Below are 27,980 nucleotides of genomic sequence, written 5' to 3'. Positions count from 1 at the left end.
AATAACTTTTCATGCCAAAATACATGTTAATAATTTTTTTTATTTTTTAAAAATCATTTTTGACATCAGCATATTAAAACGATCCAAAACGTACAAATCATATTAAATTTTAACAAAAAAAAATTTAAATTTTTTTGAAAATGCAGCCGCAGCCACGTTCCCAAACGCTGCCTAAAACATGATTACAGTTGGTTTTTTATTGAAAAATATATTAAAATAATATTTTTTTATTTTTTAAAAATTATTTTTTATACCAACCCATCAAAATTATCTAAAAATACTAAAAAATACTAATTTAAAGTTAAAAAAATTAAAAATATTCAAATTTTTTTAAGATATTTTTAAAATATAAAAATAAAAAAGTATCACTAAAATCCAGTGATGGCTGGAATGTGTGATTTATATATGGATGGTTGCAATAGCATACAAACAGCAACGATAAGTACAGACCAGTCTCGCCCGCCCTTCTGGAAAAATAGCTAGTTTAATTTTCTAAGGATGAGGATGGACCGAGTCAACCAATTAATGGCTGTAGATTACGTGGGGAATTACATCTGTAACTTGTAGCTTTATTCTTTAATCGGCGCGCCAATACCGAGAGGAGTTTATAGATAACATTGTTAAAGCATTTTCAATGCAAAATGTTATTTTAATAAGTGAAATTAATAAAATAATATTTTAAATAGTATAAATATATATTTTTTTATCATATCTATTTCAATAAAAAAAATCATTTAAAGAGTTTTTATATTAGAGTGGAAGAAACAAATATCTTATTATTTCTTAATAAATTTGATGTTATTTTTTTTTACATGGCTATATTTAATTGGTTAATTTTTTTAGTGACTCCACTTTATTAATTTTGGCTTTTTGGAGAGATATATAGGAATAACATTTATGGAAGAGAAAAGTCATTTTAGTATTTTGTTTGGCTTTTCCCTTGAAGTGTGCAAAACAAGTAAAGAAAAGTCAAAATATTAATTTTTTATTTTTAGCTTCTCCAAGATTAACACCCTGTCTAAATTTATTAAAAGAAATAAAAAAAAATAACACACTTTCTAATATTGGGACAATCTTGCTAACGCAATTAAAAAAAATTTAGAGATTTATGGTAGTCTAATTGCCGCAACAAAATATTTTTACTCAAAATATTACGCGACGTCGTCCCAGATCAAACCCTAGACAATGTAAGATTCCAGAGATGACTCGTGTGGAATTCAAGAACATCAACGTGCGTGAATGAATGACGGAGGTATAGCCATCCTTTATAGAAAGCCGCCCTTCTCTTTTATTTGGTTGTTACTTTTTAATCTTGACCTACCGTTCTGAGTGGAAAATGTTTCTCGATTTTTTAAAATCTTACTGCTCTAAATTATAAAAAAATTAGGTTATGATTTGATTGATTTCCGTGGAGAAAACTCCAAGACTTTGAAGGTTTCTAAGAAGTCTTTATTTATTATTTCCCTTCTGAAAAATATCTAACAGTGTTGTTTAAATATAAAATTAAAGAATATTATAACTAATAAAAGTTAAAGTAAATTAAAAGTAATAATTTAAATAGAAAAATAGTTTCTTACGGTCGTTAAAATAATCATCAGAAATGAATGGAGGTAGTAAATCGATCATAGCCGCCCCTTTCGGTGACATCACATGGGCAGGCATGTAATAAATAGGCAAGGTGGGTTTGGAGATCAATCTCACTTGCTAGCTAACACAGTTTCTAAAGAAGCAAAAATGATTCGGCTAACAGAGTTGATCAAAAAATTATCGAGTGCATCTCTCCATCGTTTCATCCACCAAGACTTCCATGAAGTTGTTGATAGGATGACCATTATTGATGCTTTTCTTTTCCTGGTAAAACCCTGCTCCTCCTCTCTATAGATAATTTATTAATCCATGATGTAAATATTAGTATTTACGTTTTATCCGTGCAGATTGTGCACTCCATTGATAAGCTGGGGATATGGCATCGGTTGCCTGTATTCTTAGGCCTGCTTTATTTGTCTGTACGGAGGCACCTTCACCAGGAGTACAGCTTGTTCAATGTTGGGAGAACCCCTACCGGAGTTCGTTATAACCCAGCAGATTATCCGTATAGAACAGCCGACGGAAAATATAACGAGCCCTTCAACGAGGGTGCAGGAAGCCAAGGAACTTTCTTTGGAAGAAACGTTCTCCCAGTAAATCAACAAGATAAGGTACGTATACATATATGTGTTCCTCATGATTTCCCCTAAGAAATGGTAATGATAGCTATAATTATTATTTTTAATTAAATGATCCCGAGTTTAGATTTATAAATTTTATTTCAAAGATATTCCAGTAAAAGAGATATTGTAAAAAGCAGAAAAATATAATAACAACAATAAATTTTCTTCAAGAAGACGTTAAATTTTATTTTTATTTTTATGAATTAACAATATAAGATTTATCTATATTTTATATATGTAGCTGAAGAAGCCAGACCCCATGGTCGTTGCCACAAGACTACTAGCTCGGAAAAAATTTATAGACACAGGAAAGCAATTCAACATGATAGCAGCTTCATGGATTCAGTTTATGATACATGACTGGGTTGATCACATGGAAGAAACTGAGCAGGTACGGCCTCATGAGAGTTTATAATATATATATATTTTTTTTTACCATCAAATTAAAGATCAGATATTTGACGAACTGATGTTTTTCTTCTGTACCAATTATAACTAAATATTTGCAGATTGAGCTTGTTGCACCAAAGGAAGTTGCAAATCAATGCCCACTTAGATCTTTCAGGTTTTACAAGACGAAGGAAGTCCCCACTGGATTCTGGGATATCAAGAGTGGAGCATTGAATATTCGTACACCTTGGTGGTATTTTTCGATGCTTAATTAAAAACAGCTTAATCAAAAGGATTTCAAAACTTTACTAATTTTAATGGGTTCAGTAAATAAAAACCACAGTGGACACATGAGTGAGCTAGCTCCATTTAGATTTCCACATTCTGAGATGCTAAAATGCTCGGTGTCTTGTATTTCTTGAAAATAGGGTATTTAAGAGAGACATTTAATTAATTTCATTTTTTTGGAAGATATATAAAATCTTAAAAACAATTAATTTGGGAAGAAAACGATGCAAATACAAGCACAATATTGCAATTTATAGGAATTTTGCACAATCGTTTCCATGAAAACATCCATAGAGTTTATTATATATACATACACAAATCGCAGTGTATTTTTCAAATATGCATCGAAAGCTCTTTTATTATTTTTTTACTCCTTGAGGTCCCCACAAAAGCAAAACACCCACAAACAAACACATGTTTATTATTCTCTAATACTGTACTCAGGCAATCCAAAGAAGATATTATTGCACGAGAAACACTAAATTCCATATCTAGCAAGAATTTCATCATAGAACAAATCTCATTCTAGATAGCAGCGGTCACAATATTTTTCAAAATAGTAGGCCCAAAAAAAAAAAAGAACTTGATACATTCTAAGAAATTAATACGCGCAGGGATGGAAGTGCTATATACGGGAGCAATGAAAAAAGGTTGCACAAGGTTAGAACTTTCAAAGATGGGAAGCTCAAGATATCTGAAGACGGCCTTCTCCTTCATGACCAAGATGGGATTGCTGTTTCAGGAGATGTTCGCAATAGTTGGGCAGGTGTTTCCATTTTGCAAGCCCTCTTCGTTAAAGAGCATAACGCAGTTTGTGACACCCTCAAGGTTTGTGTGTGTGTGTGTGTGTGTTTTTATCACATTCATAAGAAATACGCGGTTGCATTAATTTCATTTCTTGAAATTAAATTTTTATCCATAGATTAACTGATTTTATACGCTGCATGTTTAGAGGGAATATAAGGACTTGGGAGACGAAGAGCTATACCGGCATGCAAGGCTAGTGACTTCTGCAGTAATTGCAAAAGTTCATACAATTGATTGGACTGTTGAACTTCTCAAAACTGATACACTATTAGCAGGGATGCGAGGCAATTGGTATGTGAACCTCCAGCTCCGATAACATGGGTTGCTATGTACTATCTGTACATGATCATAACAGCGAATTAATACTGGCCATGATCCAAATTTAATTTATTGTCCTTCGTTTCTGTTTTTTAGGTATGGGTTGTTGGGGAAAACTTTCAAGGACAAGTTTGGTCATGTTGGAGGAGCTATCTTGGGAGGTGTTGTGGGGCTTAAGAAGCCTGAAAACCATGGTGTCCCATATTCATTAACTGAGGAGTTTGTCTCTGTTTACAGAATGCACTCACTTCTCCCTGATTACCTTCAGCTTAGAGACATATCAGCTGCACCGGACTCTCACAAATCTCCGCCTTCAACTGACAAGTAAAATTCAAGTTGCCTTTTATTTTGATAAAATGGATTGGACATCCCTTTCCTCTTTCTTTCTTTCTTTTTTTTTTCTTTTCAAAAAATATATAAATAGATAAAATACTTTAAAGTTATTTAAGGAAAGCATGCTGATTATAAAAGAAGCAGGAGCAAAAGCACTCTCCTATAATTAACTTTTACTATTCTTTTTGAGATATCTCCAAAAAGAATAGTAAAAGTTAATTGTACGTACGTATGTATATGTATATACATACATACATAGATACATAGATACATACGTACAAGTTAATTGTATGTACATATGTATGTATGTATCTATGTATCTATGTATATACGCATACATATATACGTACATACAATTAACTTTTACTACTCTTTTTGAAATAAGATGCATACATATATACATGCATACATACATACATTATACAATGTATGTATGTATACATGTATGTATATTTTCTTCAAAAGACAAGTTCTTTATCCCTTGTACTCTTATTAAAAGCTGCTAATTTATAAGCAAAACACAGTTCAATAGATTCTTGATCTCACCATTCTTGTTTTACAAAAAAGCATTGCCTATTTTGATAACTTCATGCATTGACCATTCTTTCTTGGTTAGACTAATAAGAACGCTAGTCAACGTAATTATAATGTATCTTAGACATTGTTAATTAGTGTATTTAAAAAGAAGGAAGATAAATATGGAGAAAAGTTCTGTTGTTGTTGATTTCGTGCATGCACGCGCAGGATACCTATGCCAAGTTTGATAGGTCGTGGAGGAGAAAAAACATTATCTGGAATTGGATTTATTAAACTTATGGTTTCAATGGGCCACCAAGCTTCTGGGGCATTGGAACCATGGAATTATCCCATGTGGCTCAGGGACGTCGTAGCACAGGATGTTGATGGTATGGACCGGCCTGATCATGTAGACCTTGCCGCTCTTGAAGGTAACGCTAGCCATTCATATGATCGTATTGTGAATATAAAAACTATTCAAAATTGAAGATTTGATGGAATTATTCCACGTTTAAGAAAATTTTCTTGTACTTTTACAGTCAACTCCTTAATTTGACATTAAAAGTATTTTTGGGTACAAAAAGTTAATAGTATTTTGAAAAAATGAATTCTTTGTATAATCTTATGATTCTTCGGGAAGTCATTGTGAATATTTACATTTGTATTAATACGCCTAACGCATGTAAATAACGTGGAGCTAATGCAAATATATTTTGTTTGATCAAATATGAATAAATCGTCGCACAGTTTACCGGGACAGGGAGAGGAATGTTGCGAGGTACAATGAGTTTCGTAGGGCTCTACTACTGATACCCATCTCAAAATGGGAAGATGTAACGGATGATCAGGAGGTGATAGAAGCTCTTCATCAAGTCTACGGTGATGAAGTGGAAGAGCTCGATCTTCTAGTGGGACTCATGGCAGAGAAGAAAATTAAAGGATTTGCAATTAGCGAGACTGCTTTTATCATATTCCTTCTCATGGCAACCAGGTAAATATTTTATATTTGTCGTAAGATGCGTGCGGTGACCAATCTAACCCCACTTCCTCTTATTAAATTCGTAATATAAAATCGGTCGAAATTGAGAGACTTGTCTTTGCCGCCGCCCCCTGAAAAAACTATTTCTTCAACAACTGCCCACTATGCCATGTGGATTAATAAAAAAAGAGAGGGTGGGAAAGAGCACACCTAACTATAGTCACCTGGTACTAGACGGAACATGTTAATTAAGAGATTTTCCAGGTGATGCTAATTCATGTCCGAATATTTCAACCTCTGGAAAAATTATTGCAAAAGTTTTTATACATGTAATTTGTAAGTAGAAGTTACCTTTTTCCATAAAACGTATATCAATCACTTGTTATTATAATTCCTATGATCCAACATGTATATCATGAGTTTTGATGACCCGAGGGATTCATGGACATGCAGGAGGCTAGAGGCAGATAGGTTCTTCACAAGCAATTTCAACGAGGAAACATACACGAAGAAAGGATTTGAATGGGTGAATTCAACAGAGAGTCTGAAAGATGTCCTTGATCGTCATTATCCAGAAATGACTGCAAAATGGATGAACTCAGCAAGTGCTTTCTCTGTTTGGGACTCGCCTCCACCTTCTCCCAATCCCATTCCTCTTCTTTTTCGAGTTCCGAAGTGAAACCAAACCCGTCCAATATCTATTCTCGCAGTCATGTGTGTTATATGTAACAAAATAAAATGCTCTGGCTAGATTTCGTTTGGGGCTTGGGATCGCTCGGAGATTGTTTTTTTATTATTATTAATAATAATATTCCTTCTTGTGTGTTACCTTGAAAAACAGCAATGTTATGTCTCAATATAAATAAATAAAGAAGGAAGTTTCTTATTCAGGGTTTTTATCTCTAGCTAGTTCCGTACAAAATTGAGAATTGTGGATCAAAATAAGGGGAATTGATTTTTACCACGTTAAGAATGCTATGCTTCTTTAAATTTCCAGGAAAGGTTTGCGAACGGATTACAAGTTTAATTACTCTAGACTGTTGTTTTAGAGTTTAGATTGATGGAAGGAACTTAGCAGCAACAGTTCGTCATTGTTAGTATATTTTGTATGTGTTGATTAGCATATTTTAGCATGTGAAGATTAGTTAGTTGGTTAAGAGCTAGTTGCATCAAATTAGTAGATAGTTAGAAGGAGAGTTCATTGTGTAAATAAGAATGTATGAGAATGGTGGAACCCAGGCAATAAGATTTACATTTTAGCAGTGTAAGTTGTTAGTTCTATCTCTCTCTCAATTTATTCAACTTCTCCCTCGATTTTCTTCTAAACTCTTGTAATTTGGTTCCAAGTGTGAGTGTTTGCCAATCTCTTTTTTAAGCTTGAATTGGTAATTTGGTGGAGAAGGGTACTCGCAGTGCAATATATTCTCTTTCAGCCTGGAAGTTCATGTGCAATATATTCTCTTGTAGCTGCAGAAGTGTTTTTTATGATTGCCTTGGATTTAACATGGATCAATTTGATCCAAATAGAATGACAATATTGGATGCATGCTTCGGGCAGGAAATCCGAGATACTAGCAGCTGAGGATGGTATGAGAGAATGTTCCAGCACTTGAAGATAGATGGTTGATCAAGGGCAAACTTCGCCAAATTTGGAATGGTAGAAGAACTTAGCATGTCATCTTTTTATCAAGCAGTGCTGTTGCTTAAGAATTTTGCTTCTGGAAATTCATGCTCTCTTGACAGGAAAAATGTGAAATTTAGGGCTAATTTGAAAGGTTTTTTCCCAAAAAAAAAAAAAAACTCGAAAGGACAAAAGAAGACGATCTAGTTGAGTCAATGAGATGGTCAATTGGTCAGTTAGGCTCTTGACCTCCAATAGGGATTTTATCACAGGTTTTTAACCCTTTGAGTGCCCAATCGCGATAAAAAGGAATATTTAAGAACTCAATTGAGAAGCAATATGTAGTTTCTGGACTAACTTGAAATTTACTCTATAAAAATCTCCTCCATGATTTTTCCTGAACCCATCTTCACATCCTTCTGAGCTAACTAATTTAACTATCATTACAATCCCTACTAGTTTCTGTCCAAAAACCAATCTTGCCAGACATGAGCATATCTTCTTCCGCTCCTTATCTCTCACCAATACCCAGCAAAACCACAGCACTCAACTCTCAACAAAAACAGCAGTTAAGAAAACCTGACCATGCCATTTCTCTTCTCCAAAACTGCAAAAACCCTAAAGATCTAATACAACTACACACCCTTCTCATAAAAACCTCTCTTATCAAAGAAAAGTATGCCTTTGGCCGTCTTTTATTGTCATTTGCCTCATTTGACAATCTGGGCTCTCTTAATTATGCTCAAAAACTGTTTGATACTGTTGATATCCCAAGAAACTCATTTATGTATACTACCATGATAAAAGCCTATGCAAATTTTGGTAATCCAAGGGAGGCATTTGCTTTTTATTCAAGAATGCTGTGTGATCAGCATTATGTGTATCCTAATGATTTTACCTTTACTTATGTGTTTTCTGCTTGTTCTAAGTTTAGTGGTGTTTTTGAAGGCAAGCAGGCTCATGCCCAGATGATAAAATTTCCTTTTGAGTTTGGTGTTCATTCTTGGAATTCTTTGTTGGATTTTTATGGGAAAGTAGGGGAGGTGGGGATTGTGGTTCGTCGAGTATTTGATAAAATTGAGGGTCCTGATGTTGTTTCTTGGAATTGCTTGATTAACGGGTATGTGAAGTCAGGAGATTTGGATGAGGCACGAAGGCTTTTTGATGAAATGCCTGAAAGAGATGTTGTGTCTTGGACTATAATGCTTGTGGGTTACGCTGATGCTGGTTTTTTGAGTGAGGCATCTTGTTTGTTTGATGAAATGCCGAAAAGGAACTTGGTTTCTTGGAGTGCATTGATTAAGGGTTATATACAAATTGGTTGTTATAGTAAGGCTTTGGAGCTTTTCAAGGAGATGCAAGTTGCTAAAGTTAAAATGGATGAGGTCATAGTAACGACTTTGCTCTCTGCATGTGCTAGGCTGGGGGCTTTGGATCAGGGTCGTTGGCTCCACATGTATATAGATAAACATGGGATCAAAGTTGATGCCCATTTATCAACAGCTTTGATTGATATGTACAGTAAATGTGGGCGAATTGACATGGCCTGGAAAGTTTTTCAAGAAACAGGGGATAAGAAGGTATTTGTGTGGAGTTCTATGATTGGTGGGCTGGCAATGCACTCGTTTGGGGAGAAAGCTATTGAGCTCTTCGCCAAGATGATAGAGTGTGGAATTGAACCGAGTGAAATTACGTACATCAACATTTTAGCAGCGTGTACTCATTCAGGTCTTGTTGACGTTGGGTTGCAGATATTTAATAGAATGGTGGAAAATCAGAAACCAAAACCAAGAATGGAGCATTATGGATGCATTGTAGATTTACTAGGTCGTGCAGGTCTGTTGTATGATGCATTTCGGGTTGTTGAAACAATGCCTGTGAAAGCGGATCCAGCTATATGGAGAGCCCTCCTCAGTGCTTGTAAACTACACAGAAATGTCGAGCTGGGAGAGCAAGTTGGGAGGATTTTAATTAAGATGGAGCCACAAAATGACATGAACTACGTGCTTTTCTCCAATGTTTATGCAGCAGTTAATAGATGGGATATTTCTGGGAAGTTGAGGAGAGAGATGAAAGTAAGAGGTATGCAAAAAAATCCTGGATGCAGCTCCATTGAACTCAACGGTGCAGTCCATGAGTTTGTTTCTAGAGACCATTCTCATCCCCAGAGTCAAGTAATTTATGAGTTATTGCATATATTGACCAATCATATGGTGCAAGAAGATCATGAACCAATGATGACTATCATGGCCGAGAACCAGGGCATACGGTGAAAAGATGGAAATCCACGGCCCACTGTTAGTTGCAAGCAATGGACATATCTATGGTGCAAGATGAGCATGAGCTGATGACGACTATTGCTGCTGAGAACCGAGAGACAGCTGGTCAAAACACCCAGATAGTGCCCTATAAATTTGTTTGCGATGCCCGTGTTTCAAGTTTTGGGGTGAACAAGCCATTATTGGGGTTGGTGACCAAATGATTATATTCCTCGGAGACATTCTTTCCACATGCCCATTAAGAATTTTATGGAGTTTATTGACGAGTTTCAAGAAAGGCATGGCTTGCTGACCATCATATAAACTCGACAAGAGGAACTTGATTACTAATAATTGTTCAAGAACTGCATCATTGCAAATGGTGTTGAAAGGAGCTTTACAAGGTGCGAGTCAAAATATGTGCTTGTACTTTGCCTATTTTAAGTAGCTGGTGGGGGTAGATGTAACCGAGGTAAGAAGTGTACATCTAATATTAGAAATTGTACATCTAATATTAGAAGCTTCAACTTGATATGCTATATTTTTCATTACATGCCTTTTATGTGTATTAACCGTACCATTCACTTTATGTAAAGGGAAAAAATTATAGAATAGTGGTTTTCCTAATAGTTCATCCTCTTCGTATTTTTGAGTCGTTTTGAATCCTAGTGCTAGGTGACTTTCGATGCTTGTGCGGTTGGTTGATAACCACCACGATTTTTTCCTTTCTGATGTAGAAAATACCTTTATTGAGCACATAAATCGCAGGTACACGAGTGACAATTTCGTATGGAAAATGAAAATTGACATTTTCAAATGATTAAGTGATGGAGGGAACACATATGCTAGATGGATAAACAGAGGATTCAGGGCATCAATGAAAGGCAAAAAATAGTATTTTTGCTGGCCTAGTCAATTCTTCAATTTTGTTCCCATGGTTTAAGGAATTGACAGCCTTAGATTTTATTTTTACGCTTTAAAAAATTAAAAAAAAAACTTTAATTTTTTTTAATTTTTTATTGTTTTTATATTATTTTGATACGCTGATTTCAAAATTAATTTTTAAAAAATAAAAATATATTATTTTAATATTTTTATAAATAAAAAATATTTTAAAAAATAACCACATATATACTTTTAAAGTGACAGCTAGATAGAACCGTGCCATTGATTCAATGACAACTGGCCTTGAAAATTTTTACGTGCAATAATAACTGAATTTATGACGTCATTTGTAGGACGAAAGACTGAAAAAACTTCAAAGCCTTGAAGCTCGCTAGGAATTTGTTTATTGGTTAGTGGCAACATTTTCAGTCAGTATATCTTATTAATCTGGGGTATTTATAGCGTCTTCCCCATTTATTAATCCTTAATTTGATCTCTAGAAAAGGTCCTGAGAGAATTCTTTTGTATTGATATATGATTAGTCCTATAATAGCTGTTACATAGATTTTCTGCATGCAATATCTTTAACATCTGACTGATTGCAGCAGAAAATGCTCCTCGTAATCATAGACAAACAGCAGCATAAAGGAAGAGTCTTTTCTTTTCTTTTCGTTTTCTGATTCTGACTAGAGAGGAATTTCTGGAGTCGGTCACCAAGAAATGTGACAATTGCCGAATGGCATACCCCTAGACTAATTTATGTGAAGGCTAGAATCCTTCTGTTGTTGGTAAATAACTTTTTTCTGCTATGGTAGTGGAATTATATAGGCAGCACAGCCAGAAATTTGATATTCTGTTTGTAATCTCTTATAATGTACGCACATAGACACTCTCTCGCGTGAATGTGCACGCATTCTTTGTAATGCATGCTAGTTTCAATCTCTTTTATTGATCTGTGACATCTGACTGATTGCAGGTTGAGCAATGCTGAAGCTGCAATTTGGCATTAATGGCTTGCAATTCAAGCATGCAAATTTACTGCGTGAAGACTAGACTAAGATGGGTGTGATGATGCATCAACCGATCACCGCTTTAGAAGTCATCAGTCCAAGCTTAAAGAAGAAAACACATCTTGATTTCCTGGTCCGCTCATAAAATTAAGATTTTCTTATAATTTTGTTTCATTTGCCTTTTCTTTTAACAATTTTATTTTCTCTGGTATCTTATTCCTGGAAATTATAATGTTTGAAGAGTTGAGGATTTCTTCCCGGTTTTTTTTAAGGGGCCTCAATTTTACTCGTAAACTTTGAATGGTCGAGTAGTTATTCTGCCAAAAATGATTAGAATTCATAGGAAATCTGTGATCCTGTCGAAGCATCAATCTATCTATGAACCAAAATCAAATCGTCTCAGGAAGGCATCTGCAGGTCAATGGCTAGCCGCAGTCTAGTTTCACTGTAAAATTTCAGTTCTGGTTTTATATTTATCATTCTCACTCGGTGGAATTCATACGAGACTGTAAAATAATAATAGTTTGTTTAGGATTATAATAGCGTTGTTGGTTTTTAAAATGTGTTGTATTTAAAAATATAAAAAATATTTTTTTTATTTTTTTTAAATTCATTTATAATATCAGCAGATCAGAAAATTAAAAAAAAAATGTTTTAGAAAAAAAAAAAACTGTCTCCAGGTGGGTTTGCTTTCTCAAGTTTGGATCTAGGAAATGAATTATCTGTGAATATATCTGTCCAAAAGCAAAAGAGGTTTTTCCATCGAATGGGCCAGGGCCAAATTTAATCCCAAGTCACTTATCCTTTCTAGGTCAAGTATCTGACCCAATATTAGGCTCCCATGAAGAGATCAAGTTTTAGCACAAAAGAGCCCACTCCGTCACACGAGCTGAAGTGGAGAGGTGAGATATGCGTCTCCCTTCCAGGTCGCCACGTACAAACACATTTCCAAGAAAGAAAGAAAAAAAGGCAGCCGAGAGAACTCGATTTTGCGAGTACTGATAAATAAGTAAATAAATCGACCATCAAGAGGAAGAGAAGCGGTGAAGAAAATGGATCCTGTAGAGAAGAATGGTGTGATCGATAGGTGGGTGAAGAAGCACCTTGTACTATATACAGGAGCTACCAGACATCCTTTCATTCTCAGCATAAGAGATGGGACCATCGACTTCTCCTCTTTCAAGACATGGCTGGTACGTACTCTATTTACTCACTTTTATCTTTGCACTTAACAGTCCAATCGATCACAATGATGTTCTTTTTGTTTGCAGTGGTTAGCTGTAGTTATGGGCATGTGGCTGACAGTCTGTATGGCAAATCTTTTAAGTCTTTTACATCAAAATCAAAATAAGTCTGTATATTGGTAGGAATTTGTATACTGGTTAGTGGCAACTTTTTCAGTCAGTAGATCTTGTTAATTTGGGGTATTTATAGCGTCTTCTCCATTTATTCATCCTTAATTTGGTCTCTAGAAAAGGTCCTAAGAGAATTCTTTTGTATTGATATATGATTGGTCCTGTAATAGCTGTTACATAGATTTTCTGCATGCAATATCTTTAACAGAAATATGATATATGCAATATCTAATGTACCAAATAAATCTTATTGTGCATAATGATTCTTGCTGTTGGTTTCTTATGATCATGTCTCAAACACCTTTTAAGCAGAGTGTTTGTTGTTGAGCAATTTAGATTTATTCTTCTTTTATGCCCATGCCTAAACATTGGTGACGTGATTAGACATAAAATTACGTACAGGGGCAAGATTACATATTTGTTAGAGAGTTTGTTCCTTTTGCTGCAAGTGTGTTGCTTAAGGCCTCCAAGAATGCAGATGATAACAGTGATATGGAAGTCATATTGGGCGGGCTAGCTTCTCTAAGTGATGAGATTTCATGGTTCAAGCAAGAGGCAGCCAAGTGGGATGTTCCTCTCTCTGATGTTGTTGTCCACAAGTCAAACCAGAATTATTGCAGGTATCATATCGTATTTGACATAACGTCTTTATATCTGCCAATGTAATGCTTCGAAATTTTCATATATACGATGATTCATTATTGTTACTGGTTTTTTATATCGACTAGCTAGGACGTTTTTGCTTCTCTCAATCCAGCAAGTATGGTGAACAGTGTTCGTTCTTTATCAGGCATAGTTGTGTTATTTGAAACCATGCATAGCTGCTTTTTGTATTTTAAATACAAGGTGTCACTAAAATTCCAAATATATATAATAATAGACATTTGACATCCAAATATAATGTGAATGATCATCCACATCGGATCATTGCTTTGCCACAGTAAATAAGCACTAGCAGTGGAAAAGACGTGTCCATGAATTGTAGAAGGTAGTATTGAAACTCTTATCTATTTGCTTACTGTTACAGATTTCTGGAGAGTTTGATGTTACCAGCAGTTGAGTATTCCGTGGTCTTTACAGCCCTCTGGGCCATTGAAACAGTATACCAAGAGAGCTTTTCCCATTGCCTCGAAGATGGCAGCAAAACCCCACCGGAGTTACTGGAGGCTTGCAAACGATGGGGCAGTGAAGGTTTTGGTGAATTTTGCCGCTCACTTAAAAAAATTGCCAATCGATGTCTAGAGAAAGCTCCAGACGAAGAGCTCAAAAAAGCTGAAGTGACATTTCTGCGTGTCCTTGAGCTTGAAATTGAATTTTGGGACATGAGCCATGGGGGACCTAAATGAGTTGATTAGTTTGAAAACCTCACAGAAAAGGTTAATAGCTTGGGTTTTTTTCAATCCGTACTGTTTAGGATATGTCAGGATGGTTTTAACAAGCTGTTCTCCTTGTAATGTTGTGTTGTGAAAACTATTGACAACTATCACTGTATGAACATGCTTGTGCTGTTTATGTGCTTAACTCGGCGGAATTACTATGATGCTAGTAATATCTTTTGAAAAAAATGCAGTCTCAAATCATCGGAGATCAGAACCTGTGGTGCTTAGCAGAGATGTTGCTGTAGGAACGTGAATATGAGTAATGCTCCATATCAATGCTAGACTTGATTTATACATTTGCTGGACTAATGAATCCAGAATCTGGCCTTTCTCGGGCCATGTAACTGGATCTCGAGGGGGCAAATCTTTCATTTTGAAATACCCTTTGTTAGCTGGACTTGGTTGAATTTACTCAATGGCCATCGTATTAGGTCAAACCTCAACAATTAACACGACGTTGATCAAATACCTAACACCAGTTGTCTACGCTATCAGAAAAAAATAAAACGAAGAAGAGATGATCCGATAACGTAATTAACTATCAGACGAGCGAGATGCGTATTTCTCTGAACTACATCCAGTCCAATGGATAAATGAATCAAAGGAGGCTTGATTGTCCATCCCGAACTCATGGCCAGGTCTGGACTTTAAAAATTCCTTGATATGGAAACCAATACAGAGCCTGTAACTCCTATCAGTGCCATGCCATTCACAGAAAACGATCACTGTCGTGTCGTGACGCAATCCTTGGCAGTAACCATTACGACAAAATGTCACCTTCGTTTAGCTATAAACGTTATATTATCAATGTAAAACCTTCAGTCCAAGTCCGAAATTGCGGGATTTTGTTTTTATCATAAACCAATCTGCACTGTGTGATTGGACGAGGAAATAGTACATCTGTCCATACATTGCATTTAGCCTGGCTGATGTGACAGGTGGATTAGGAAACACGGATATGCTAATCATGAATTTTTAAGGATGCATTTAGTCACGAGATAAGACTGGGCCGGACAGGAGTAGATTATCTCATGTCAATGTTATATTAAAAAATAATATAAATAATATTTTTAAATTTTATTTAATAATTTAAATTTTTAAATTAAAATAATTTTTTTATATGATATTAGAATTTTAATAATCAAACGGTAATCAATTGAAATATTATTATTTTTATTTATTTGATAAAAATTAAACACAGAATAATATAAAATTATGAGTCTATACAAGTTTTAATTCTAAGATATTTTTATTTAAAATAATATATTAAAAAATAATATAAATTATATTTTAAAAATTTCTCTAACAATTTAAACTCTTAGATTAAAATTATATCACTTACAAATTAAGGTTGTCATATCCTGTCTTATCTCATGTATCAAACAAGGCTGTTACGGAAGTTCCATGAGTGAGGAACTCGTCGTCTCAAAAAATTGGTTACTTCAATCGCTGGAATTATAGTGTCTTTGATACGCTCCTTTCTTATTTATGAAGGTAGACTCTAGAAAACATGCAGAAACTAAATAATTGATATGTAGTGATGCTGAAATAAATGCCAAAGCAGGCAAAGAGTGCTACACGAAATTAAACTGAACTTACATTCCTCTTTGATTTGTACATAATAAGCTCAGGGGGCCGGAAGACGGTCTCGGAAACCTGGCCAAATAATATGGATAAGCTGATTGTTCTTGCCCACTCCCATGAATTAATATACAAGTGATAACGGTGTATAATTATCATTTATATATGGTTTGTTGTTTATCCTGGTGATGATGGTCATGAATGTAGTCACCCATATTATATAAGCTGATTGAGTCTTCACATTGACGCAGTTGGTGCAGGGGGGAGGTTTCTTTGACCGTTTATCTTGGATCACTTTTAAGAATATTTTGTTCTTATCCTGAAGTTAACCTTTATCTTCTGTTTTAGGGTTTTAGCCCTTGTTCTCCCTCTCCAAACAAATGACGCATGATCGATCAGTGCCTAATTTCTTGTACCAGAAAAAAAAAAAAACGAACTTCAGAAAGAAAATTACACCGCGAGATTTTATTCTGCAAATATACAAGATATAAACCAGTGTGGATAACATAAGCAGAGAATCGAAAGCTCAATCATGAGAAAATGACATGGAAATAAGAACTAGAACAGCTAGAATTTGAACATCCCAGAAGCTGTGATGGACTTCACTGGACTAGAAACTTGCCATGGGTTCAAAAATCTGTCTGAAACTTCGATATCTTGATCAGATTCAGGGACTTCATAACCTGAAAGAATTTGTTGCAAATTCTTCAAATTTTCTGCCAGCTTCATCTTTTCATCCCTCAAGATTTTGTTCTGTGATTCGAGAGCAAAATGGCTTTGCCAAATTGCAACGTATCTTTCGTTATCTTCGTATATTTTTCTCTCCAGAATTGATTTTTCACTAACCAAACCTCCCAAGTGCTTTTGCCTCTTCATTCGCGACCGCCTGGCGGATTCTCTATTAGAAATCATTCTTTTTCTTCTCTTCTCGTCATGAATCATAGCATTTGGCGCATCAACGTCAGAACCTGATGAGCCTGCCTTTGCCAGGGATGATGACATTTTCTGGATTAATCAATGGACTTATTATGATATATAATAGTTGCAGTCAGCACGCCTTGGATAATGAAAAAGAAAAGGTAAATGTTGGTGTGTGAGACTTGAAATTAATTAGACAAGTTTAAGAAAAGACGTAGAACCAGTACAGGAGGACAACCGATACTGAATGGAAGATTTTCATCTGACAGAACAGTCTGAATATTTCATATCATAGTAGAAATGCGAGAAAGTTCTATAATAATGAAATCATGACTGAAAATCTTCGTAGATATGGGAACGAATAAGAGGAAGGAAATCTCGGTGGAGTTAATGTTAGAGGAAATTGGAAAGGTTCGGAGGATTTGAAAATCCTGGTGAGGGTATTTATAGATAGGATTCTGAGTATAAAAAAGAGGAGAGCAATCGTCCTGTTGGAGAAGAAAATAAACGTGTGGCTGCTATTCGTTTTCCATTTGTATTACTGGCAATATTTAAAAAATCTACCTCTTGATAACTCATAATAGAAAAGCTTTGAAATATTCTTCCCAGCTGTTGTTTTCTTATTGGACAAGATTGACCACTAGAAATTCTAGTTGTGAAACCAATTTATCGGTGAGGACTTTTTAAAATAACGACTCCTCGGGACGTTGAAAAGACCTCGGAAAAAGGAAACAAATTGTTACTGCTGCGAAGACAATTATATCGTGTCTGTGAAAGACATGCGTGAATTACATGGGTTTTAAAAAACTTAATTTAGCTATTCCAAATTGTGTTGCATGGAGCAGTTGTAAAGCTTGTGTAGGAGATGATGGTTGTTATTATTTTTTAAAATATTTTTTATTTAGAAATATATTAAAATAATATTTATTTTATTTTTAAAAAATTATTTTTATTATTAGCACATCAAAATAATTTGAAAATATTAAAAATATATTAATTTAAAATAAAAATATTTTAATTTTTAAAAAAAATATTTTTAAAACATAAAAATAAACAATTACTTATTAGACTTCATGTATCCGTCTTCTTCTCTCTACTCCAAGGATTTTTGTGATCATGGTGTGGCATTATTATAATCTATAATGCTATATTTAATATATTCTTTGTTTTTTTATTCCAATTTATGATTTGATATCCTGGCTCGTTTAAGACTTCTTTTTTTTTTTTGTCTTTCTTGTTTTTATGTCGTTCCAGTAGATTTGTTGTATTGTGATGTAGATATATTCCAGGTTTTGATACCTGGATGAAAAATTCTCTCAATCTCTTTACCTATCTCCTTCTTTCTCTCAGAATTATATAACTTGAGAAACATATAAAAATTATATTTAAAATATTTGAAGAAATATATGAGAAAAAAATATTATTCATGAATATAATAAATAATACAATATTGCAAGAGTAGTATTTTATAAATAATATTATACATTAATAGTAAAATGAGGTGAGACAATGTAACTTGGTCATATCAAATCTTTAATATTATTAATAAATAATAAATAATATCATATTGAGTTAAAAGATTATAGAAAAAAAAAAGGAATTCGATCGGACCACATCCCAACCAAGTGTGTTGGACTCGGTTGGGTGTGGCCCAACCAAGGTTCTTTTTTTTTTTAATTATTACTAGTTATTGATTTTCTTTACATTAAAGTTTTAGATCTAATTTTCATTATCTTATATACATTTAAAAAAAATTATATGTTTTTAGGTGTTACATAGTTGCATTTAAATCATTTTTCTCATGGAAATAATTTGAATTGATTTTGATTTGAGATGTAGAGATCTGTATCTTTTCTTATCAATGAAATATCTATCATATGGCAAAATACATGTATGTGTGTATGTGTGTATATACGTATCCATATGTATGTATGTATGTATCCGTATTATCTGTCAATATAATATACATCTGAGTCTAGCTTCTCTCATATATTACTCGCATTTTACGAACTTTAAGAGATTTATCTTTCTTTCTTTTTTGTTGCCGAAGATAATACATTTATTAGATGGTAAAAGCTTAGTTAATTGGAATGGCTTTCGGAGAGATGAATGTATGAAGCATTTACTAACTTCAGTCGGTCAATTAACGGAATGAGTAGTTGGGAATGAATTGTCATTTGATTCGTATTTTCCCAAATTTTAGTGCATTGCAACAGCCAACAGTGTAATGTTGTTTTGTGCGAGACAAAACCGCTAAATCTATAATTAATCATAATAACCTCATTATATATAATTAATTTTAAGGGTTAGCTTGGTGGCTAGATAATTATATTTATTCATTGACTTGTTAAAATTAGATTCTAAGATCAAAACTCAACTTTTTTAATAAAAAAAAATTAATTCTTTTTTTAGATGCTCTGCTGTCATCATGTCACATCCTATCCTACCCTATCTTCTTCTATTTATTTATTGTTAATATTAAAGGAGACGTGCACTGTCACTCTAAACCTTTGGGGCCTTCAAATGAGGCCCTTTGAGGTTACAAGGGCCCGAAAAGCACTCATGGCTGAGGCTCGAGTACTTGGATTCAAAACTCAATTTCTGAAGTGCACGGTATCCGGGTCAGGGATATCACCTGGGCCTCATCCTAAGGCCCAAAACATCAAACAAAGCTATTATAATTTTTTGCCCAAGCGAGTAAAGAAAATATTGCAAAGATTAGATTTTAATTGTTTGAAAATATGATAATGATTATTTTTAAAATATTATTTATTTTAAAATATATTAAAATAATATTTGTTATTTTTAAAAAATTATTTTTAACATAAACATGTTAAAATGATATAAAAATATCAAAAATATATTAATTTAAAATAAAAAAAATAATATATTTTAAAACACAATAACTGTTACATGGCATCTATGCACCATCCCTGGTAATCTACAAGTGCTTCAATCTCGGTAATCTATTCCTCGCATTAATAAGGAATTCAACGTCCTTAGATAAAGATGCATGCCATGATGTTTATTCAAAGAAATATTATTATGCCAAATTTGATTTATATCATTGTCGTGACTTAGTTAACAGAATGGCTTTGTCAACGGTAAGAATGTAGTGTATTACTATATTTATAGAGCTTTCAAGGACAAGAGGGATCACAGGAAATAAAATAAACAAAAAAGATAATTACAAGAAACTTTATAAAATTATATTTTTTTCAATTGTATCTTGAAAAATTACACTTTACATCGAGAAGTTTACATGTTAAATAATAATTTATATCATTAATCTCACACAAAAAAAAGTAAAATAATATCCAAATATTTACAAATTTATCATTATGTTTATTTTAATAACTAAATAGTTATTTGAAGCTTTAAAATAATGTATAACTAATTTATTGTTCCGCACTTTACCATAAGTTGAACCAATTTTTTTAAAACATAAAATAAAACATTAAGACTGTGGGGATTTTTTGGCAATGTTATTAAATCCGAGCAAGCAGGTAAATTTTCAAATCCCTTAATATGACTCTTTGCCGAATACAAGTTTTCAATTAAACGATATAAGAGCTAACCCAATGTGAATTGATTAATGTAATGAATTCAAAAAAAAAAATTAGCTTTTATATGATTTAATTGAAAACTCTATACAGATTGGGAGACTAATATGAAAATATAAAGGCTAATTAAATTTAATATGTCATCATTTTAATATTTTTTTAAAAAAACTCTTATTGATTTTTTTATAAGTTGATCTATACTTTCATATAAGAATATCCCGACACAAATTTAATTTATTAGAGAATATAAGAAATATTTTTATCATAAATGGAAAATCAAAGAAAAAAAAGAAAATCAATAGCGCATCAGAGATTTAACGACCACACATACCTCATATAAAAAAAAATGAGGCTGAGACTACTCAAATCATACGGCGAAATAATATTTTTTACTATCAAAATTAATCACACATGCCACTCAAAAATTGGGAGCGATGGCAGATGTGAATATTTTTTTTGTTTTTTCTTTAAAAATGCAGTAAAAAATATAAAATGCCTGAAAAAACCCTATACCACATGTTCTTTCTGCATTCAACTACCCCAAGGAGTGACTGCATTGTATTGATGACTTCTTCTTCAAGAGCAAGTAGCCAAGTACCTTAGCTCTTTGTCCTTTACTATCCCAACTTCTTCTATGGTGTAAGAACAGATTGCACTTCGCATATCTTATCGAGAAGTACAATCTGTATTCAAGGAAGTACGACAGTCTGGCTATAACTACAGGCCTATATTCAAAGTCAAGAGCATTTTAGTTTATTGGTTCATAATCCTACTACCCCTGATGAAGAGAGGCTAGCACTCTACCCAAGGCATACTCTATCCACAGGCATACTTTATCGATAAGGTTGACCCTCCGCCGTAGATATTCAAAGGTCTAACTCTACTAAAAACACTATTCGACCCACTTTCCTTCTATCTCTTTTCCATGTTCTCTATCTATAAAGTTCCTTACACTTGTAGACATAAGCATGAAAAGTTAAATTATAATTTACTATGCGAAAAAATAATGAAAAGACCTAGAGACCCTTTAACAATTCTAAAATAACAAATACACCAAAGGAAAAGGTTGTTTTACTTCTAAAAGACAATTTTTTGAGGGTTTTTCAACGGCAAAATCTTCAATTCACTGTTACAAAGTTTTTCCCGCGTGTTTTAGCTCTCTCTTTAAAGGTGCTTAAAAATAAGCATTTCAACAAACAAGATGTATGCATCTTCAAAAGAAGCATTCGACATTAAATTGGATGGGTTTCAAACCATACTTTCACGAAATAACAAGCTTTCATTATCAATTGAACTCGTATACTGCCCATTCAGCAGTTGGGTAAACAACAGTGAGGTTAGAACATTTGCCTTTATAGAGAATTATATTCTCCTCTTTTATTTTCTTAGGTAATTTGTAAATGCACACATGTTAAACTGCTTGTTTGCAAAGACTGAATTCTCACAATATGCTGGCATTCGATGCATGCACAACCTCCATGGCATATGCAATTTGAAAAGGGAGAAGTGAGAGTTATGGTTTGCAATTACTCTAGTCTTAATTTTCCGAGCAGCCACACTGATGATGGCTTGCAAGTTCATGATGCATTACTCCATGTATCTTCTCTCACTCTGCCTCTGATATCCATGGACGTGCCTTCAAGAATAAAAAAACACAGACTCTATTGCTGGGAAGTATAAATTTCTTTACAATAATTATTATAACTGAATATTAAATCTCGGACTGTAACAACAGAACAACTTGTTGGGCAATTTGTACCTTGAGATAGACATCTACAACTCGGTAAAGGCCATCATCAAAGAGTCTAGCTTGCTCCGGTAGTTAAATTGCAAGATTATAGAATCTATCAGGCTAAAATTTGCATCTGATGCAATCTCAGAAAGATAACCATCAATTAGTTTACTAACAAGCATCAAAGTGGGTGATCTCACATTGTCACCTCCACTATTCTCGCTAGCTTCAATTTCACCTACATTTCTCTCTTATTCAAATCCATCCAAGAAGTGGCCACCTCCACCATCCTCCATCAAAATGACTTTTATCGAACAGGTTTCGGACACAGAAAGAAATGGGAGAGTGCCCGTACAGCCACCATTGTTCCAGCCCAAAATTGCAGTAGCTCACTACAATCACAGCCTCTCTCTATGTCGAACAACCCCGCAAATCGCGCCAAACTCTACCACTTGAACAAACCCAAAAATCCAGCCTGAAGCAGCACCCAATAACCCAAAAGTCTCCACCAATTTCAACCTTCTTCAAACCCGAAATCTACCCAGAAATCGCAACCCTCTTCCTCTCTAAACAGAGCCGAAATCAACCCGCAAAAAAAAAACCATAATCTTTGCCGTCAACACATCCCGAAGCAGACATTTAATGAATATTGCAAACAACTCATCCTCCCTCGTCTCATCCACCAATTTTTCGGCATCATCAGTTTTACCTTACAAATTAGAGTGTAGGAGAAATCTATGCCATAGAAAAAAAAAGATATCTCTATAAAAGGAAATTAAATTATATATTACTCCTATTGATATTGCTCGTCCAGAAGAGAAACGAAAAGGCGTACTTCCTGCCTAGCTTCCTAAAAAGAACATTGATTGTGAGGTCTTCTTTTAGACCACCAGGTGTCGTGGATTGTTGTTGTTGTTGGGAGAAATCTTTAAACAATAAATATTCAGGGTTGTGATTTTGAAAGAGATAAAACAATCAAGGAAAATATTAAACCGCGTGTATTTATGCCTGGTTTGTTTTCATGAATTTATTTTTTTGAAAACTATTTTTTTTATTGTTTTATATTTGATAAGTATAAAAAAAATTGATCAAGAAAACTGAATTTTAAAAAAAAATAATGCTTTATAGCATGAAAGTATTTTTCTTTTTTTATTCTAAAAAAACATTTTTTTTATTGACAAAAAAAACATACGAGTACTGTTCAAAATACAAATCCTTAACTGTTTCTCTCTCTCTCTTTCAAATCTCTTACAGAACAATTGAAGTATCCCTCAGCTCTGCTTTATAGCCTGTTCATTGCCAATCTATAATGAAATGCGTTGAAGGATATTGTGAAATTAACTTTTTATCCTTCATCCTTCAATTTTTAAAACTTTATTTAAGAGGTATAATAATTTTTACACGTGACTAATTTTTCAATTTTTTTATTTTTTAATAACAATTCAATTACTGTATTGTCTTTGAAAAGTAAACAATCAAAATTTTTAATCTAAAAATTATATAATAATTTTAATTTTATAATGAACAATTAAATTTTACAAGTATCCTTATTGTACACATTTGTTAGCCTTAGTTTTAGGGATTTAATTGTCATTTCCTAATAAGTTTTTTGTTATTATTATTTAGTCCTTTGGGTATTTTTGTTTTTTTATAGTTTTATGAATAATTAAATTATTTCATTGTCCTTGTCATTCAAATTTTTTAGCCTCGGCTACAGGGGCTTTATTTAAATTTCATAAAGGTTTTGTTTTTGTTATTGTTGTTTAATCATAAAGGTATTTTTAATTTTATGCCCATAAAAAAAGCTACTAAGCACGCGTCAGCAACTTCGCCGCTTTCTAGCAGCGTGTACGACTGGTTAAGGTGGTTGAAATTAAGCTTCCGTCATATTATTTGATGTGTCTCGGTGTTCTCTTTATTTCTGGACAACACATGTATAATAGTGAGGTATATTTTGATGTCAATTGACTTTTCTTTTTCTTTTTTTCTTTTTATCTTTCTTATCCTTCTCTTTCTTTCTTGGGTTACATGTTGGTCATGCAAAAAATTATATTAGCCCTTCAATTTCTTTTTTCTTTTTATCATTCTCTTCTTCTCTTAGTTGTAATTGTTTTATTTATGCCGATTGTTTATAGTTGGATTTTATTTTCAATTTGATCCCTAGTTGTTTGATTTTGTTATGCTTTATTAAATTTAGTTCCTATATTTTTAATTGATGTTTTTTTGGTTTTCAATCATTTTTTTGATTTATTTGTTTTTCTTCAATTTGATTCATCAACATTTCTTTCCATTTAATTTTTATGTTAAGTTTGGTGCCAATTCTTTTAATTGTTATTTTCAATAATTTTTCTTAATTGATTTTTTTTTCAATTTCATTCATAAACATTTAATTTCATTTAAATTTCCCTTGGCATTTATTTTCAGTTGGCTTTTATGTTGAATTTAGTTTTGATTTTTTAAATTGTTATTTGTTTTTGTTTTTGTTTTGATTGTTATTTTTATAAACTTTTTATCATCAATTTTATCCCTCAATATTTGTTTGTTTAAAAATCTTGTTTCTTTATTTTTCTAGGTTTGCCTTTAATGGGGGTCACCTTGATCTCATGAATCGGGTTATAAATTTGAAATATTAGTCTGGGTTGGCTTTGGTATTTTTTTAAAGCATTTTTCTTTCAATTTTTTTTTTCAGATTTTTTTCACTTTTGCTATTTACAAGGTTATTTAAATTTCATATCTCAAATCATGTGTTTTATTTTTTTCACCCGGCTTGACTTGCGGCCTCACTCAAGGTTTTTTTTATTTTTTTTTAATATATTTTCATTATATCAACAAGCGTCAATTCTTTATATTTTCCTGATTCGTCTAGCTTTTCATAATATTTTTTATGATATGATTTCGACCCAGCAGAAGAAGAAAGGAAAGGGGAAGAGAGTCGCCACTGGCAAAACCTGTCAAACACCATCGTTATGATTAAAAAATTTGAAGGAATACATGGCAATCCACCTTCTTTTAGTTGTTTGCCTACTGCTTCATGTTTTTTTTTTTTTTTAAATTTCTGGACAGCAAGATTGAAAACTTGTTAATCATCTACAATTGATTTTCATTAATTGTATATTGGCTAAACGAATACGTTTAAGAATACGGTGCAAATCACGTTTCTAAAAAATTTATTTATTTTATTAAAATTTAATATGATTTATATGTTTTGAATTGTTTTAATGTGCTGATATCAAAAATAATTTTTAAAAAATAAAAAAAATTATTAACATGTATTTTGATATAAAATATTATTTGAAAAACAACCACTATCACACTATCAAATCATAACCGCTAATTTTTTGCTGTACCTTTTCCATGATAAGCTTCACATAATAATTATTAAGTAATATTTTAAAAGGTGTGGGAAAGCATCGTAGCTTTCTCCACCTGTACTTATATATTATAATTATAATAATATAACTTATATATTATAATTATACTTATAATAATAATATATACTAAAATATAGCTGTTTTTTCTTTTTTTTTTTGTATTTTTTTTCTGTTTTTATTTATTTTTTTTGTGTTTTTTTCTTTTAATATATATTTTTTAATTTAATTTGTTAATGTTAATTTTTTATTTAGTTATCAAATTTTCATGACACGGATCCCGGGTTTGATGGGTTAACCCGGAATTTTTTTGACTTTTTTTCTTTTTAATTATTTTTTTTCATTTATTTTAGTTTGTTAATGTTAAATTTTTTTCCATTTAATTATTAGATTTTCATGACACATACCCCGGGTTTGACGGTTTAACCCAGTTAACCAGTCACTTTTTTTTCTATTTAGTTATCAAACTTTTATGATGCGAATCTCAGGTTTGACGGGTTAACCTGGGTTGAAGGGTTAACCCAGTTAATTCATATTTTTTTCTTTTTCTTCGTTAGTTTTTTTCTTCCTATTGGATTTTTTTTGTTTTTATTTTTCATTAATCTATTTAATTATCACATTTTTATAACACGACCTTGCAGCCAGATCCACATCCAAGGCTATTAGGTTTGGTGTTGCAGTCAAACTCACTTAAACTTAGGTTATGCATGTTTAATGTTATTATTAATATTATAAATATTAGTTTTGGGTCAGACATTGCAATCAAACTCAAGACTTTTAGATATAACTTCACAGAAAATTCTAATGTTTTTAGATTTTAAATTTTTTTATAATTTTTATATAAAAAATAGACTCGTGGCATCGTGTGGGTCATAAAACTATTAGATATCAATTTATTGTGGCGGCGTTATCATCATATTTGGAATGTTAAGTAAAAATGGCAATAACAAAGACATAAGCGAAGAGGCAAGATAATAAATAATTAATTCTAAAGAAAAAGAGAGTAGATCTAACTTGGTGCTTGTATTGGATTAGTGTATGATATTTTTTAATTAAAAATGTATTAAATTGATACTTATATATGTATATATATATATATATATATATTGTTTTTGATACTGATATGTTAAAATTATAAAAAAAAATTTAATAAAAAAATTTAATATTTTTTCAGTAAAAAAAATTGGAAACAGAAGTTATTATAATGCAAAATGAATCACCTAATAAATTAGTCCGTGCTTGGTGTCGTACTTTTTTTATTTTCTATTTTTCTATTTTTTAAAAGAAAACATGCAGCATGATCGCTATCAATATTTGCATGTTCACGTGGTTCACGGTTTTAAAAAATCCACTAAATGTTTGTATAAACAAGAAAAATGTTTTCGCTTCTGTACGTTTTACAGGATGTTAGAGAAAGAATTTTAACCTGTTTTTTTATTAAAATTTGATTAATTTTTTAAAATTAATTTTTATTGTTTTTAGATTTTTTTTATATGTTGATTTTAAAAATAAAAATATATTATTTTAATATTTTTAAAACAAAAAAATACTTTAAAACACAACCACCATCAAACTAATAAACACCTCTTAGACTCCTTGTTTTTCTGAATTTAAATAAATTATCAGTGTTACAAATTTAAATAGTTGGCAAAAATATCTTCACTCACGAAATACATCACTACTGATGAGATGAGGTTATAAAAATCACAGGGAATATTCTTAGATGAATTATTCATAAAAATTCTCATACATTATTAATGGTGAATTTAATAACCTCGGCTTTAAGACCACGTAAGCTTTTTACCATAGTTATTAAACCCGGTCCGGGGGTTGACCCGGCCAAGAGGCCGGGTCTTGGGTTTTATGGGTTAACCCCGGTCAACTCGGGTCAACCCGGATTAACCCGGAAAAATTAAACAAAAATTAAAATTTTAATATTTCATATGAAAGAATCCATGTAAATATAGATTATATATATTATGAAGTTTAAAATAATATTTTAAAAAGTTTTTTATTCCACATTAAAAAGATATTATGTTAAGCTTTTAAGTTAAGGTATTTAAACTAAAAACGTTTTTTATCCCACATTGAAAAAACATAACTTTTTTTTTGGAAACATATAGTATATATACTAATAGGTTTCAAATCCCACATTGAAAAGATATTATATTATCCTTTTAAATTGAAGTATTTAAACCAAAAGGTTTTTTTATCCCACATTGAAAAAACATGATTTTTTTATTGGAAACATAGAGTATATATATACTAATGGGTTTCAAATCCCACATCGAAAAAATATAACTTTTTTCATGGGAACATGGAGTATATCTATGAAAGGGCTTCAAATCCCAAATTGAAAAGATATTATGTTATGCCTTTAAGTTAAAGTATTTAAACCAAAAGGTTTTTATCTCACATTGAAAAAACATGATTTTTTTCTTGGGAACATAGAGTATATATACTAATGGG

At 32.4% G+C, this 27,980-nt stretch overlaps 4 protein-coding genes and 1 long non-coding RNA gene across 5 annotated transcripts; 3 read left to right on the top strand and 2 right to left on the bottom strand.

Moving 5' to 3' along the window:
* The first annotated feature begins 1,692 nt into the window (after positions 1 to 1,692).
* On the top strand, positions 1,693 to 6,727 carry LOC133704350 (alpha-dioxygenase PIOX). Its single transcript, XM_062129157.1, has 10 exons — positions 1,693 to 1,854; positions 1,935 to 2,198; positions 2,452 to 2,601; positions 2,720 to 2,853; positions 3,503 to 3,716; positions 3,841 to 3,986; positions 4,110 to 4,337; positions 5,091 to 5,293; positions 5,610 to 5,853; positions 6,295 to 6,727. Exons 1-10 carry the CDS (start codon positions 1,735 to 1,737, stop codon positions 6,518 to 6,520), a joined length of 1,929 nt encoding a protein of 642 aa, XP_061985141.1. The 5' UTR covers positions 1,693 to 1,734; the 3' UTR covers positions 6,521 to 6,727.
* A 1,115-nt stretch (positions 6,728 to 7,842) lies between these two features.
* Positions 7,843 to 11,854, top strand: LOC133704201 (pentatricopeptide repeat-containing protein At4g18840-like). Its single transcript, XM_062128982.1, has 2 exons — positions 7,843 to 10,192; positions 11,582 to 11,854. The coding sequence occupies exon 1, from the start codon at positions 7,951 to 7,953 to the stop codon at positions 9,733 to 9,735; it is 1,785 nt and encodes a 594-aa protein (XP_061984966.1). The 5' UTR covers positions 7,843 to 7,950; the 3' UTR covers positions 9,736 to 10,192; positions 11,582 to 11,854.
* Positions 11,855 to 12,473: 619 nt separating this feature from the next.
* LOC133704202 (probable bifunctional TENA-E protein) lies at positions 12,474 to 14,489 on the top strand. Its single transcript, XM_062128983.1, has 3 exons — positions 12,474 to 12,808; positions 13,373 to 13,590; positions 13,998 to 14,489. The coding sequence occupies exons 1-3, from the start codon at positions 12,668 to 12,670 to the stop codon at positions 14,314 to 14,316; spliced, it is 678 nt and encodes a 225-aa protein (XP_061984967.1). The 5' UTR covers positions 12,474 to 12,667; the 3' UTR covers positions 14,317 to 14,489.
* A 1,878-nt stretch (positions 14,490 to 16,367) lies between these two features.
* On the bottom strand, positions 16,368 to 17,350 carry LOC133705917 (bZIP transcription factor 53-like). Its single transcript, XM_062131361.1, has one exon. It carries the CDS (start codon positions 16,930 to 16,932, stop codon positions 16,498 to 16,500), a length of 435 nt encoding a protein of 144 aa, XP_061987345.1. The 5' UTR covers positions 16,933 to 17,350; the 3' UTR covers positions 16,368 to 16,497.
* Positions 17,351 to 21,670: 4,320 nt separating this feature from the next.
* LOC133705999 (uncharacterized) lies at positions 21,671 to 23,360 on the bottom strand. The gene is made up of 2 exons (XR_009844374.1): positions 22,171 to 23,360; positions 21,671 to 22,047 (listed from the first exon to the last, which is right to left on the bottom strand). It is a non-coding gene; the product is annotated as an uncharacterized LOC133705999 (long non-coding RNA).
* Between the last annotated feature and the right edge of the window lie 4,620 nt (positions 23,361 to 27,980).

The sequence above is a fragment of the Populus nigra genome, chromosome 10, assembly GCF_951802175.1.
Source record: "Populus nigra chromosome 10, ddPopNigr1.1, whole genome shotgun sequence".
Lineage (NCBI taxonomy): Eukaryota > Viridiplantae > Streptophyta > Magnoliopsida > Malpighiales > Salicaceae > Populus > Populus nigra.
Note: the sequence above shows the minus strand (reverse complement) of the source record. Positions and strands in the feature narration are given on the sequence as shown.